This window comes from Pimephales promelas, chromosome 10 (assembly GCF_988280905.1).
Source record: "Pimephales promelas chromosome 10, fPimPro1.hap1.1, whole genome shotgun sequence".
Classification (NCBI taxonomy): domain Eukaryota; kingdom Metazoa; phylum Chordata; class Actinopteri; order Cypriniformes; family Leuciscidae; genus Pimephales; species Pimephales promelas.
Genome location: NC_142778.1, coordinates 2,318,145 through 2,332,500, shown reverse-complemented (window position 1 = coordinate 2,332,500; position 14,356 = coordinate 2,318,145). Strand labels below are relative to the sequence as shown.

At 40.3% G+C, this 14,356-nt stretch overlaps 3 protein-coding genes across 6 annotated transcripts in view; 2 read left to right on the top strand and 1 right to left on the bottom strand.

Annotated features, from left to right (window-relative positions):
• fli1 (Fli-1 proto-oncogene, ETS transcription factor) overlaps nucleotides 1–9,013 on the top strand; it is a 35,752-nt gene extending 26,739 nt beyond the window's left edge. For all 3 annotated transcript variants that reach the window (XM_089135267.1, XM_039647433.2, XM_039647434.2), the window contains 4 exons: nucleotides 4,935–4,994; nucleotides 5,270–5,332; nucleotides 5,512–5,559; nucleotides 6,897–9,013. In XM_089135267.1, coding sequence (XP_088991393.1) covers nucleotides 4,935–4,994; nucleotides 5,270–5,332; nucleotides 5,512–5,559; nucleotides 6,897–7,414 — 689 coding nt within the window. In that variant the 3' untranslated portion in view covers nucleotides 7,415–9,013. The remainder of the gene's footprint in view (nucleotides 1–4,934; nucleotides 4,995–5,269; nucleotides 5,333–5,511; nucleotides 5,560–6,896) is intronic.
• A 907-nt stretch (nucleotides 9,014–9,920) lies between these two features.
• The window catches only part of kcnj5 (potassium inwardly rectifying channel subfamily J member 5), a 66,894-nt gene continuing 62,458 nt past the window's right edge, over nucleotides 9,921–14,356 (top strand). The window contains exon 1 of the mRNA XM_039647437.2: nucleotides 9,921–10,054. The gene's annotated coding sequence lies outside the window, so the exon portion shown is untranslated. The remainder of the gene's footprint in view (nucleotides 10,055–14,356) is intronic.
• LOC120459939 (ATP-sensitive inward rectifier potassium channel 1) lies at nucleotides 10,478–14,026 on the bottom strand. 2 transcript variants are annotated; one of them, XM_039647438.2, is made up of 2 exons: nucleotides 13,810–14,026; nucleotides 10,478–12,148 (listed from the first exon to the last, which is right to left on the bottom strand). In XM_039647438.2, the coding sequence occupies exon 2, from the start codon at nucleotides 12,133–12,135 to the stop codon at nucleotides 11,017–11,019; it is 1,119 nt and encodes a 372-aa protein (XP_039503372.2). In that variant the 5' UTR covers nucleotides 12,136–12,148; nucleotides 13,810–14,026; the 3' UTR covers nucleotides 10,478–11,016. The 2 variants fall into 2 exon arrangements, with proteins under 2 accessions (XP_039503372.2, XP_039503373.2); XM_039647439.2 differs by having other exon boundaries at nucleotides 10,478–12,144.

Below are 14,356 nucleotides of genomic sequence, written 5' to 3'. Positions count from 1 at the left end.
AAACGGCCACATTTGTATCTCACTTTAGGCATTAGTTTGCTTAAAAATGTCCATATACCTTGAACTTTTTTACGTCCCGTTTAAAAACTGAGCTAGTCTAGACGTCTGGCTGGGCGAGAATCTTGTTTTGACTCTGAGAGCAGAAGCCTGGTCTCTAGAGGAGACACCACACCCAAACACACACAGCACACTAACAACACAACATGCTGGAGACGGCCTGCTCGGCCCTGTGATGTGTGCCGGAGAATAGCACGCATTACTGACAGCGAAGCAAATCTAAATTTATGGCCATCCAATCAGGACAGGAGACGTTTAAAAAAAAGCATCCGATCCAATCTATCCATATCCCAGATGCACATCTGTCTCGCTGGGATTGAATTAGGAACACGGGCCTCGCTGAGAAGATCTGGTGGTGGGATCCGTCAGTGTTCGTTCCTCGTCTCTATCAGACAGTAGCGACGGCCACCACCACTGTTTTCTTTGCGAATTCCGATGATGTGTCCCGTCTGCTCTCCATCTCTCTCTGTTCTCCCCATCCGTTTCTGACCCCTCTTCTCCTCCTGGCTGCTGTGTGTTTTTCATGGTGGAGGGGGATGAAAAAACGAGGGAAAAAAAGGCCAGTAAAAGAAAGAGAGGTTGTGTGAGCAGACTCGGCAGGCAGGAAACGTAACTCTCTCAGGACTCTCTCTCTCTCTCTCTCCTCTTCTCTCCGGCCCTGCTCCAGATCAGATCTGACAGACACCGAGAGAGTGAAGGATGGAAGATCGTTAGAGGGAAAGAGTGAGTGTTTTGAGGACAAAGAATGATAGAAGGCCTAAAATAGAGGAACATTAAATGAAAGGCAACTTTTCCCAGAAATTACACAGGTTTAGTGTCTGGATGCGCAGTTCATGCAGTTTCACTATTTAGAGTTCAAAAACATGCATCTGAGTTGCCTTGAAGGCAATGCTTCATCCAAATGAAATTAAAATTGAAATTCTCATTGTGTCGTTACAAACTCGAATGCTTTTCAAAAAAAGAACATTTTTGAAGAATCTTTAAGTTTAGAGGTCGGTAAAAATAATGTTGTTGGTTCTTGCAAGTGACAAAGCAATATGACTTCTGAAGACGTGAAATGTAAAGTTCTTTGGACTCATTTTAATGATGTTTTTATTTGGTAACACTTTAGGTCTCGTTCATTAACATTAGCTAACATGAACTGGCAATGAGGAATTTATTTGAAGCGTTGACACTTTACAATACGGGTGCACTAATACCTAATGCACAGATAATACTGAATTACTAATGAGTATCTAAGCTATTCATTGATGATTACCACATTAGGAACTAATTAAGAGTCTGTAAGGTTAATGTATTAGTTCATACATGAATTGTTATTAATTAAACATGTAATTGTGGATTACTCCCAAATAATTATTAATTAATATGTTAATTACCCGAATGAGCCAAAGCCTTGTATTTCAACTTCCAGATAATATGACAGGTACACTAATAAGCATTAATACATGATTCATTAGTGCAAATTCATGTGCAAATTACTAAATGACTAGTTAATAATGATGTGCCCCATCAAGTAAAGTCATAGCATAATGATACCTTTGCAAATCATTAGCTAATGATGAATTAAAGCAGACAACTGGAAGTTGAAGTGCATAGCTTTGACTAATTGTGGTAATTAACACATTAATTTACACTATTAGTTAATAAAATATGTTATTAAGGAATTAATGCACAATGACACATTGAATTAATAGCAATTCATGTTTTACTAATCATATAGACTCTTTATTACTTGCTGATGCAGTAATCATTAATTAATGGTTTAGTTCTTATCTCAGCATTAATCAAGCATGAATTAATGCATTATTAGTGCACCCGTATTGTAAAGTGTTACCGAAGCGCTTGCCAATGGTAATAAAAATCTCATTGTTAGAAATCTTGTCACTAATGTTACAACTTTTGATTTTGATAGTGCATGACATTGATAACTAAGATTAATGAATGCTATAAGTAGTGAACAAATGTTAACAAATGAAACCTTATTGTAAAGTGTTACCGTTTATTTTTACCTTCGTTTTGTTGAAACTTCTTTTCTTAAAAGTTTAAAGAGAAACGTACATTTTTAAGTGATTCATTCCTTTAATCAATAAGGCTCAGATCACAGATTGAACTGATGTGCAGTGTATTTAATAATGCAATGCGTCAAGTTCAGCTGTGCATTTCACGATAACCAGGAGCAATGAACAGGGTGCACTTTCTCACTGAAGGAGATGCTTTTAGAGATTAGCCTCTTCCTTTTTCTTGGATTGTGTTTTTGCTGAGAAACGCTGGCTGGAGAGACTGCTTTGCTTTTGAAACGTGGGCCATGTACTTTTACCAGCGCTTTCCAAACTAAACATTTTTCTTTGTCTTCAGAGGATAATGTCTCTGAGTTCCACCCAAACTTGGAAGAGATTTCCAACACAGTGACCAGAAGAGGGCAGTGTTTTATCACGACTGCAAGTGTCTCGAGCTCTGTTCAGGTGGAGTTGTGCACTAAAGTTCGAGCCATCAGGACAGTCATACCACAACGGTTCCTTTCAAAGACATAATTCTAGCGTTGGGCCAACATTTTCTGGCAGTTTCATCTATAGGGCCATACACAGAGCCCATCTAAGCCCTAGAGGAAGCACTCGCTCTGGAACCAAGGCCAAAAAGCCCATCTAGGGCATGTAGAAACTTGATTAGTGCCAGTCATTGGTTCATTTCCGTACAGGAAAAAGGGATATCTACAGTGCTGCAAGGCATGATGGGAATGTTTTAAGAGTACGTTTGAGAATGAAGGGGAATCTGGCCATTTTCCGAGGGGACGGATGCGGCGTTGCCATGCGAGAATAAAAACCTGTGTTTCCTGGGATCACTCTTACAGTGAAAACACATGCTTCTTAGACTGAGTTATTAAACATTTTTTTTGGAAATTTGTTCAATAGGTTTCATCCATCTTTATTAAAACTAAAAGGTAACACTTTATTAAAGGGTCCGATTTTGACTATTAACAAGCTGCTTATTAGCTTGCCTAATACTAAGATATTGGCTGTTTATTAGCACATATTAATGTTTTATTCTGCATTACCATATTCTACATTCCTTTATCCTAAAACTTAAGAACTACCTTACTAAATATTAATAAGCAGTAATTAGGAGTTTATTGAGGCAAAAGTATAGTTAATAGTTGGTTAATAGTGAGAATTGGACCCTAATCTGAAGTGTGACCAAATAAATTGATAATTTAGCTCATCTAAGATGTAGGTGTCTTTGTTTCCACAGTAGTTTCAATTTTGATGTTTTTAGGTCAAACCGTTCATGTCTGTCAGTCATATAATGGAGGTCTATGGTCACCACCTCAAAGAGCATGCACAGAGAAGTCCAAATTAAACATGATTTAATGACTCGTAAATGTAAGTACACATTGATGGCCTAAGACACGAAATGGGCGGTTTTTGTGAGAAAACAAACAGTATTTATATCGTTTTTGCCTCTTTGCCACAAAACGCCCGCGGCCTCAGATCACTTGGACGTGGTTGTGTTTACAAGAGGTAAAAACTATATAAATGCTGTTCGTTTTCTCACACAAACCGCTTGTTTCGTGTCTAAGGCCATCTTACATTTACGAGTCATTAAATCATGTTTAATCTGGACTTCTCTGTGCATGCTCTTTGAGGTGGTGACCATAGACCTCCATTATATGACTGAGAGACACGAACGGTTTGACCTAAAAATATCAAAATTGAGAATACTGTGGAAACAAAGACACCTACATCTTAGATGGCCTTGAGGTAAGATAAAACATACCAAAAATGAATTTCAAAGTGAAGTATTCTTTTGATAAGAAATAAACACATTACAGACTCCAGTAGATGCAGAAGTGTGTGAAGATCCACTGCGGCTTGAATGTGACTTTTCTCTCCCTTTAAAGTCCCAATGTTCTCTATAGCCAGTCCATCCCTATCAGCACAAATATGATTTATAATTCATGCATTCAAAATAAATGCACGTTGTGAGGAAGGCCAGAGAAAGGAGTGCAGCAATGATTTGAAATTGAAATGAGTTAGGAGTTTCTTGTGTTTAAACGAATCCATTTATTAAAAATATGCATGCACTTAACCACCACGTACATTTACATTTACTTTTCAAAATGTTCATAGTTTAAAAAAAGGAGGAACTATTTCATGTTTTTAAGTTGTGCTAATAAAACATGTTATGGGAGGAAATATTTCATTGTTAGAGCATAACGCATTCCACTGAAGCCTGGGAGACGATATAACTTATTTCTTGGCTCTAAAATCAGTGTGTACCTATGTGCTCAAAATGTGTGTGCAATTTGTGGTTATGTGAGATCTCTAAAAACAAGACAAGCTGATGTTCATGATGCTCTTACCAAACAGATTCAAACTGCAATCCTGACAACACTATTGCTTGAGTCTGTGAGTGTGTTGTGAGTTTGTCAGATAAAACCAAACCGCTTGTTGTGTTTTCATGATTTATGGGGACTTTCCATAGACATAATGATTGTTATACTGTATAAACTGTATATTCTCTCCCCTTACACTAACTCTAGCCATCACACAAAACTTTTTGCATTTTTACATTTTCAAAACTCATCACTTTGTACGATTTATAAGCTGTTTTCCTCATGGGGACCAACATATGTCCCCACAAGGATAACGATTTCAGATATTGATACCTTTGTGGGGAATTTTTGTCCACATATTAGGGTTACACACACACAGCTCGAGTTTGCTCCTCAGGCAAGGACATTGGATATAAACTGCTATAATCAATCCAAATAAAATTCTGCAGGAACATTAAAACATTTTCCAAAGCCGTACTGAGCTTTTTGGAAAAGCAATGGCAGGTTACAAAAACCCCTTTAAATTCTTTTCTCTTTTCTCCAGATGCGTCCTATGATGCCGTCCGGAGGGCAGGCTGGTCAAACAACATGCACAGCGGCAAAGGTCAGTGTCCGGCTTGATTAATTGCTTTTATTGGGTGGTCAGACACGTAAACGCATCATTGTTGGTGGGCGATGCTCTTGATCTGGACGGGAGAGTCCGCAGACGGCCAGGCTTTAGTTTAGTAGGGACGCTGGGAGCTGGAGAGGCTCATTAAGTGCTCAGCAGTTCGGCCAGATTTTGCCCTTGTTTTCTTTGGACCGAGACTTGAGCGTCTGCTCGCCCAGACGAATGTGCTGAACTCTTTTTCTCTCTCTTTCTTCCTTTCCATTTCTCAGGCTCTCCTACAGTGGTCTCTCAGAACGTGTCCAAGAACACTGAGCCGGCTCGGCCTCAGCCAGGTGAGCCTTCAAATAGATTTTATATTTATGTATTTAGCAGGTGGCATTTGGATTATAGATTCATTTTCACGTCCCTTTTGTTGCTAGTTCTATTCTTCTTCAGTTCAGCTAGTGGATCTCCAATAAAACTGTGGAATTTGACTACGGTCACATTCAGATTCATTTCTCTTTCCTTTCAGACCCTTACCAGATATTAGGACCCACTAGCAGTCGACTTGCAAACCCAGGTAACAACAGGAACAAGAACTTTTTTACGTTGTACTTTTCGAAAAACGGGTCATTTTAGAAACTTTAATATTTTATCAAAATTCTGATTCAGTAATGAAGAAACTAATGTTTTTATACTATTTCTCTGCTTTTCTAAAATTCTACGATTTGGTCTAAATGAATTTAAAACTAAAATATTAAAGTAATTTTGGTAACACTTTAAGTCAGAATTGCGAGATATGAAGTCGCAATTGTGTGTTAAAAAGTCAGAAATGCTTGATATAAAGTCAGAATTGTGAGATATAAACTATTCTGAGGGGAAAAAGTTAGTCTTTTTTTCCCCCTTAGAATTGCCCTGATAAATCGCAATTGTGAGTTTATATCTCATAATTCTGTGAAAAGATGTTTTTGCGAAAACACCCAATTGCGTGTTATAAAGTCAGAATTGTGAAATGTAAACTCGCAATTGTGAGAAAAAAAGTCATAATTGTGAGATAAAAAGTCACAATTCTGTCTTTTTTTATCAGAATTGCGACTTTATATCACGCAATTCTGACTTTATATTTCGCAATTCTGACTTTATAACACGCAATTGCGACGTTATATCATGCAATTCTGACTTTACATCACGCAATTCTGACTTTATATCTCGCAATTGCGACTTTATTTCTCACAATTCTGACTTCACATCTCGCAATTGTAAGAAAAAAAGTCGCAATTATTTGTCAGTGGCGAAAAAGCTTCCATAACGATCAAAAAAGCCTATCTATCAAAATATCATTATAAAATATTTGTGATAGAGTTTGAATTCCCGAAACACTCACAGTGAATGCCTGTACATTCCATGCACGTAAATAGCACATTAAATGCATTTAACTGTTAATTGACTAAAATGTAAACTATGAATATCGAGTGAATTTCGAATTGAATGATTAATCCTGTAAAAAAGCCGTCATATACTGACGCTTTTGCCAATGCGTAGACATCCAATGCACATGGCACCCTTTAGCGTCAATATAACACAATCCGGTTTAGGTCTGGGGTAGGTCAGGGTTAGACCACTAGGAGGCGCCTTCATATTGATGTTAAATGGGACCATGCATGTTGTATGTCTACGCATTGGCAAAAGCGTCAGCATGAGTACGGGCTGAAAAAACCCAGTGGTGAGAACATTTCTCGGTAAATATACTTATAATATAATAATATTCTATGCTGAAACTTTCCCATTGGCCATTTGTGACTTCACACAAATCGACAACATTTAATTTCTTCTCAGTAAGACAAATATTCCCATATATAAGACCCATAACAGTAGTGATATTATCACATGCATGTCCCTGTCCGTGTGGTTGTCCAGGTTCGGGTCAGATCCAGCTGTGGCAGTTCTTGCTCGAGCTTCTCTCCGACAGCGCCAACGCCGGCTGCATCACCTGGGAGGGAACCAACGGAGAGTTCAAGATGACGGACCCCGACGAAGTAGCGCGTCGCTGGGGCGAGCGCAAGAGCAAGCCCAACATGAACTACGACAAACTCAGCCGAGCCCTGCGCTACTACTACGACAAGAACATCATGACCAAAGTGCACGGCAAGCGCTACGCCTACAAGTTTGACTTCCACGGCATCGCTCAGGCCTTGCAGCCCCATCCCACCGAGTCCACCATGTACAAGTACCCCACCGACCTGCCCTACGTGCCCAGTTACCACGCTCACCAGCAGAAGGTCAACTTCGTTTCGCCCCATCCTCCGTCCATGCCCGTCACCTCCTCCAATTTCTTCGGGCCCACGACCCCATACTGGAGCTCTCCGACAGGTGGGATTTATCCCAATCCCGGCATGCCACGTCACGCCAATTCTCACCTCGGCAGTTACTACTAAAGCCCCTCACCTCACACCCGCTCCCCGAATGCCGAAACCTGAACCGCACTCGGAGAGAAGACAAACAAGGAAGCTGGAAAGGGAGGGATTTGGGCCGAAACGTTTGTGCAAGGAAGCAGATGTTGAAAGACAGAGAAAGTGGACCAAAAATGGCTGATCCTCTTCAAAATGGAGTACTACTTATTCAAAGGACTTGGGTTGGTGTTTGTTTTGGAGAGTTTGCGCATGTTTCTCGTGCCTTTCCACACCCGAAAGCTGCACCGATGGGTCCCTTTCTACCAAATAAAGACCACCTCTATTATGTATAAGTCGGCGTACGTCCGACCGACCGAAAAAAACGAATCACTGTAAACTCACCCTGTGTGTTAATGCAATTGTGAACCGAGTGTTTATATTTTTGGACCGAGTCCCTGCTTCCCTTTTGGAATTTATCTAAACCCACCTTGGTTACATGAAGTTATCTTTTGTAAGTTGTGACTGAAACTCTCTTTTCTAAAGCAAATCTGGCAACTGGAACAAATATTGGCATTCAGCCGCCATTTATCCTCCTGGCTGGAGGACGTGGCGCCTGATTGTTTTTTAGGAGCTTCTCAGGCTAGCTGGCTCAAGCTAAACTCACTTACTCATCTTTAGCGCTCCTCTATGCTGACGAAGAAGACGGTGTTGATGTGAAAGCTTTGTGGAATGGATCGAAACCTGCTTTACCTTGCCTCCTCAGTGAAAATCCACTCGTTTTCATCTCAAAACAGCCAAAGTGTTCAAATTCACTATATGTCTTAACAATCCTGACTAGATTATTGGATCGCTGAATGTGGGCATCATGCAAAGTACCTCTTTGAAAGAAAAGAAAACAAAATAACAGCAGCACAAGACGTTGAAACCAGAGATTCGCGAACGCTGTGCGTTTGTCAGACCTATTTGCTAGTATTTCTTAATTTTTTTATTTTTTTTTGTTTTGATCAAAGGTCAACTAGGCATTAAAAGCATCTTACTGTATAAATTATGCAGAGCTATTTTCATATGTGACAGTGTTAAGAATCATACGTTAATACGAGTTGACCTCGGTCAAAATGCAAACTTTTTTATCAGTTACTGAAGGTAGTTTGAACTACGTAGGTGTTTTGTATCTGTACATATGGGCAATAAGTTTATGAATGTTCTCTTGTATTTTTCAGAAAATGCATTTTCTAATGTTCTTGGTGTGCTGCCATGACAATAAGAAAGTTATTTTGATATGTAATTCATATTTTTATTCACTAGAAGCAAATGCCTTACCAAACATGCATGGAGACAATCGGTTTTCCGAAGTGCCATAATAAACCCTCGGTGCCAAATCGTATCACTGGCAAACGTATGTGCCTAAAAAACAGTGTTAGTTTTACACAAGCGTGTGTATTTTGTAGCATTAAGACAAAAAGATGATCGGAAATTTCCAACTGTTCATCTCTGGATCACTCTCGGATATGAAGGAATTGTGCTATTTTATATATGCAAGTATTTGGATATTAAATTTATTGCTATATAAATATATATATATATGAAATATTGCAATTAATCTTTTTTGTTCATTTTGTTGTTTCTGCAATTTATTAAGTATTACCTTTTGTAAAAGGGTCAGTTGAATAGGTAAAATAAATGTGACAAAATAAATGTTTTTACATTAAAAATCTCTCCATATAACTGTGTGTGTGTCATTTGACCAATGCATCAGTTGCAGGTTATTATTTGAGGTGATTTTACTGACTACAACAGTACATTATGCATAATTACAAATAACTAACCCTAAACCAAACACTAAACGTAACTCTAGTACTCAGTTTGAATAAGTACATAAAACTATGCCACCTTAAAATAAAATATAACCATATTTTGATTCAATTTGTTAAAAGGGTGATGTTCTAAACCGCTAAACTAAACTTATGTAATGGCTCGCACGGAATTTATATGATCACGTTAAAAATAGTCAAACTGTATTTAATTAAATATTAAATCACCCATGAAAATCTGTGTCTGACGACTTCTGAATCAATCTTTAGGTCTAGACTGCACGATACTTCATCTAATCCAGCACTGAGTGATCATGAGCACATCTGGGGAGCATGATGGCACATTAAATCTGCTGAGTATTAATGATTTTTATTACTAAATTACGGGAGGAACACGCGAAGGCTGTAGCCGACTCAACTGTGTTCCTCAAGGTGCGTTCCATTCGACCTTAAGTGGACTACGAAGTGGACTTCACAGGGTATTTTGCCATTTTAAGTGAGATTCCAATTCGAAGGGAACGAACATGTTCAGTTCGAAGGGCACTGCAAACGGCATAGGGAATAAGGGAACATCGATACATCACTTCACAGGAAGTCAGTGAAGTCCACTTCAACTGATACCGTGTTCAGGGAGTAGGGAGCAGTGAACACTTGTGTAGGGACCCTGTCGAATGGAACGCACCTAATGTTTTCCTGCATCCCTCCGTGACCCCGAATCCACGAATCCTCACTCTCATTTGGTTCCTGTCCCAGACAGGAAGTACTCTGGGTTCGGACCAACTTCCTCCCCTCAGAGAGCGCGCCAAAAACTGCTATTACTCCATCTGACGTACATCAGTGTTAAAGGATTGCACACGCATATGGATAGTCTAAGGTAAGATATTACTTCTCAGTGTTTGGCAGTTAACACTCTTCAGGGTATTACAATCATCCCATATCGAAAATATTTAATGTAAGGCTCTTACATAATTATTTGATGTGTCATGTAGTGAGTCAGCGGGCCACAGCTTCAGACAACAGGGATGTATCACTCACCACCCTTTCTTACATGCTTTATGGGCTATACAAATTTCCAAGTACTCATCGCTGCTTAGGGCAAAGCCGTGACACGACTGCTTTGTTTGGCTGTGTTTGATACGCAATAGGTCGCTGTTATCTCGCAGCTTGGGACTGAGAATGGATATAACGTTGATCCAGCACTGTGGATTCAAAAGACCAAGAGTTGTCAACTATAGCTTTGTCTTGAACGCCCCCATGTGGTTTGTTTTAGCCAATGTAGATTTTAATAGCACCAAACTCCAATTGATATATTTGTTTTATTATAAAAAATGATATTCACAAAGTAAAAATGGCATTTACAAATTCAATAATACAATATTAACAATATCTATAAATTTACAAAGGAACACACCATCCCAGAGTGATTTGGATCATACACATAATTGAAATCAGTTCATCTTAGACTTTTATATACGATAAAAATCTCGTATTAATGAACTTGCAGTTAATACTCTCATTCCCGACAACAATGACCCTGTAACAGAAGCATTCACACTTTTATATTTTTGATATTGTCACAACAAAGACACAAAAAATATTGTTTTCTTGATGTGGGCTTAAATGCTCTAAAATAATCTTAAAAGAAATGGACTGCAAGATGGGTTTTACTCCGTCAGTTTTTCTTTAAACTAAATGAAAACACTTGTCTTGCTTCTTGTCCTCACAGTGAGGGAAAAACGCGTTTGTGTCCAGTGCTTCTTGTATAGTGCAAGATGCTGAGCTCGCAATGTTGCTCTGTGCAATACATACAGTACACGACACGTCAGGCAAAACGTTTTACATTTTTGTGCTGCTGGGCGGCTCAATTTCAATGACCTCAAAGCCCTGGTTATCGATGCCGTTTATGGAGTGGTGATGGTGTCCTGCCTCATTGTGGTAGCAGTACGCGCAATGAGCCGTTGGGACGGGCACCATTTTGGTGAAGTTGGAAAAGTCCACCCGGTACTTTCCCTCTTTGCTGCGGGAAATGATGGGGAGAAAGTCGTACCCCCACATGATCTCCTGTGGGATGTATGAAGTCCTGACCTGGCAGGACGAGCTGGTGGACTCGGCCGTGCCATCGAAAAACACCACGAGCTCGAACTCCTGCTGGTGCAGAGTGTCTACGGCCATGTCAAAGAACGGGCTGGATCTATTGATGACGTGGCAGAGAGTCAAAGGGCAGACGAAAAACAGGTTGTCCTTGCCGGCGTCCACCATGAAGTCGATGTTGACCTGGTCCATGATGATGGTCTCACCTTCAGGGGTGATCGTGGTCCTCAAGAGCTTGCCGTAAACCTGGCTGCCGATCATCAAGGTCTTGCGCAGGTTGGCCACGCGGATCTGAAGGCAAAGAGTGCCTTTTTTAGGGCAGATGACTGCGGATTCGCTGAACGTTATGGTCTTGGCTCTCTTCTTGGGGAGGGAGATTTTTGTCATAACCACCCCGCACCAGAAGCAGTTGATTATGGCACCTATGAGACTCTGAATTACAATCAGAGCCACGGCTCCTGAGCAGGCGTTGGTCACGTACACGTTGCCGTAACCGATGGTGGTTTGGGTCTCCAGCGAGAAGAGGAAAGCGTAAGTCAGGTCGGTCACACTGTAGACGCATGGCGTGTGGTTACTGGCTGGATTCTGCCAAGCTAGATCACCGTTGTCTCTGGCGATCCAGTACCAGAGGAGGCCGAAGATGAACCAGCTGAGGGTGAAGGACGCCACGAAGTGCAAGATGACGAACCGCCATCGGCTCTCTACGAAGGTGGTCCATATGTCGAGCACATAGGCGAAGTGGTTTCTGTGCATCACGTTGCCAAACTCGATGTTGCAGCGGCCATCTTTGGCCACCAGGCGATACTTGCGAACCCTCCGCTCCGACATGTACTCTTTCAACAACTCCCTCACGGAGCGAGTCATTTTCAGGATCTGTCTGGGAAGAGAATCAAGCCATTAGTTACTTGAATCAAAGCAAGATTTTATGCAGAACAGTGGCTTCATTGTGATCCCCTCCAGTCATTCTGTTGCTACAGCGTTTCAAAGAGGGGAGAGAATGTGTTGTCCAACAGACTCGAGTATTTAGGGCTAAACACTTGCCATTGTTATGCATGAAGCCGAATCCTGTACTGTATACGTGCAGGTGAACACCTGATGTGATTTCATATTTTGCCAACAGTAAATTATTATTTTGAATGTGGGCCATTTCAAATAACATTCCCAATAATCGCTTTCAGTTGTATTGTTATTAGCAGCGGCGTTTTTTTTTCCGTGATATTATGGCCTGGTTTCACAAACAGGTCTTAGGTTAAGCCAGGATTAGGTTGGTGAAGTTACTTAAACGTGCCATAGTAGAAAAACAAGCAATACTGATGTCCATCTTGAGATAAAACAATGGCATATTTTAAGATCTATCAGTGCAAGTTGCTTTCTTTTAAAACAGCTCGAACATTCATTTATTCTTTAGTCTAGGCTTAAAGGGATAGTTTACTTTGAAATTGATTTTTGGTATGTTTTAGCTTACTGTTCATTTTCTCACACAAACCGCTCGTTTCGTGTCTTAGGCCATCAATGTGTACTTACATTTACGAGCCATTAAATCATGTTTAATTTGGACTTCTCTGTGTTTTAGACTTCTTGGATGCCCTTGAGGTACGTTAAAACATACCAAAAAATAATTTCAAACTGAACTATCCCTTTAAGCCTTGTCTGTGAAACTGGGGGTATTAGAGTTCATTTGAAACCAACTATAATTTCCCAGGCTGTGAGTGAGTGTGTTATCATTAATTATCCAAAAGCCAATCTCTAAACTCTAGGCAGGATGAAATCAACACTGCTGAAGTGTTTTAAGTTCATAACATAGTAATGTGTACTAATGTGTCTTAATTAATTCATTATCTGCTACTGTAATCATAATAATCATAATCACGTTTATCCAAAGTCACTTATTTCCGATGAATGCCGTTGTTTTAAGGCACACTTGCAAAACGGTGTTCGAAGATCCTCTTAAAATATGACCACAATTAAAAAAAGATGAACTATGCATGCAAGCGCAAATTAGTTGAATAAATAAGCGAATCCGAGCACTCGAGCAAGAATTTCTTCTCACACCTGACTGTGTTTGATTCACGATCATTTTACTCCCCTTGACACATTCTGGATGTTTCTTTGTACTTAATTACAACAAAAGCGTTGATAAACGCAGGCGTCGCATGGCAGCGTGTTCAGGGCAGTTAGCTGCGGGTAATCTCGCTTATCTGTCGTTTATGAGCGACTGAGTGCTGCTCGGTTTGCTCCAGATCCATTTGTTCCATCTCCGGAGTGTGCTTAATGTTTAATGCAGAGTCTATTAGAACACACATCAACTCTGTGCCGAAGCTCAATTACAGCACAGAGTAGCAAGTGTTCAGCCCTGCCAGAGGAACCCGCAGTTCTCCTCCACCACCAATCATCTGCTGTGCAGATTTATGAATTTAATGTTCCCAAAATACCATGAGGAATATCGGTGCTGATGACTGAACCAGACCGCACATCAGATCAGCAGAGATTTGCATCACAGACCAGACACACGTACTCTAAGAAAAATGTTCAGCTTACCTAGAAAAGTCCGACCAGGTGCGAATCACAAACTTCCTCGGTCGCTCACCGGCTCTTGCTTGTTGTCCTCTCTTTTAAATGTGAGCTACAGCAGGAAATTGGAAATCAACATGTGTGTGTTACTCATTAATAAGCTGTGTCCCTCCTCAACTGTTTTACACTCCGCTACTCTCTCTTTCTCTTTCTTTCCATCCAGGTGTCTGTGACAACTCAAGCCCAACTCTTCCCTTTTCTAGGCTTCCCTCCTACTCACACAGTCATGTGTGTTTATGTATACACAAGTCGATGAGTGTATACACACAAATGCTTTTTACACAAGGGGAGCATGCAGGGTGCACTTACTTTCGCATACTCGAGACGGAAGTACGCATTAACACACGCACATACTCCCGCACGCTTTATCTCGATGCCCCAGTGCCCTTACAAAATCACTACTTTTTGCTTTACCATAAATATTCATCAGCAGCGATGGTCATGTTTTATGAACCCATTTAGGCCTAAAACGCCTGCTAAAAAAGGCCTTTTTATGCCTAAGTACTTTTCTTAA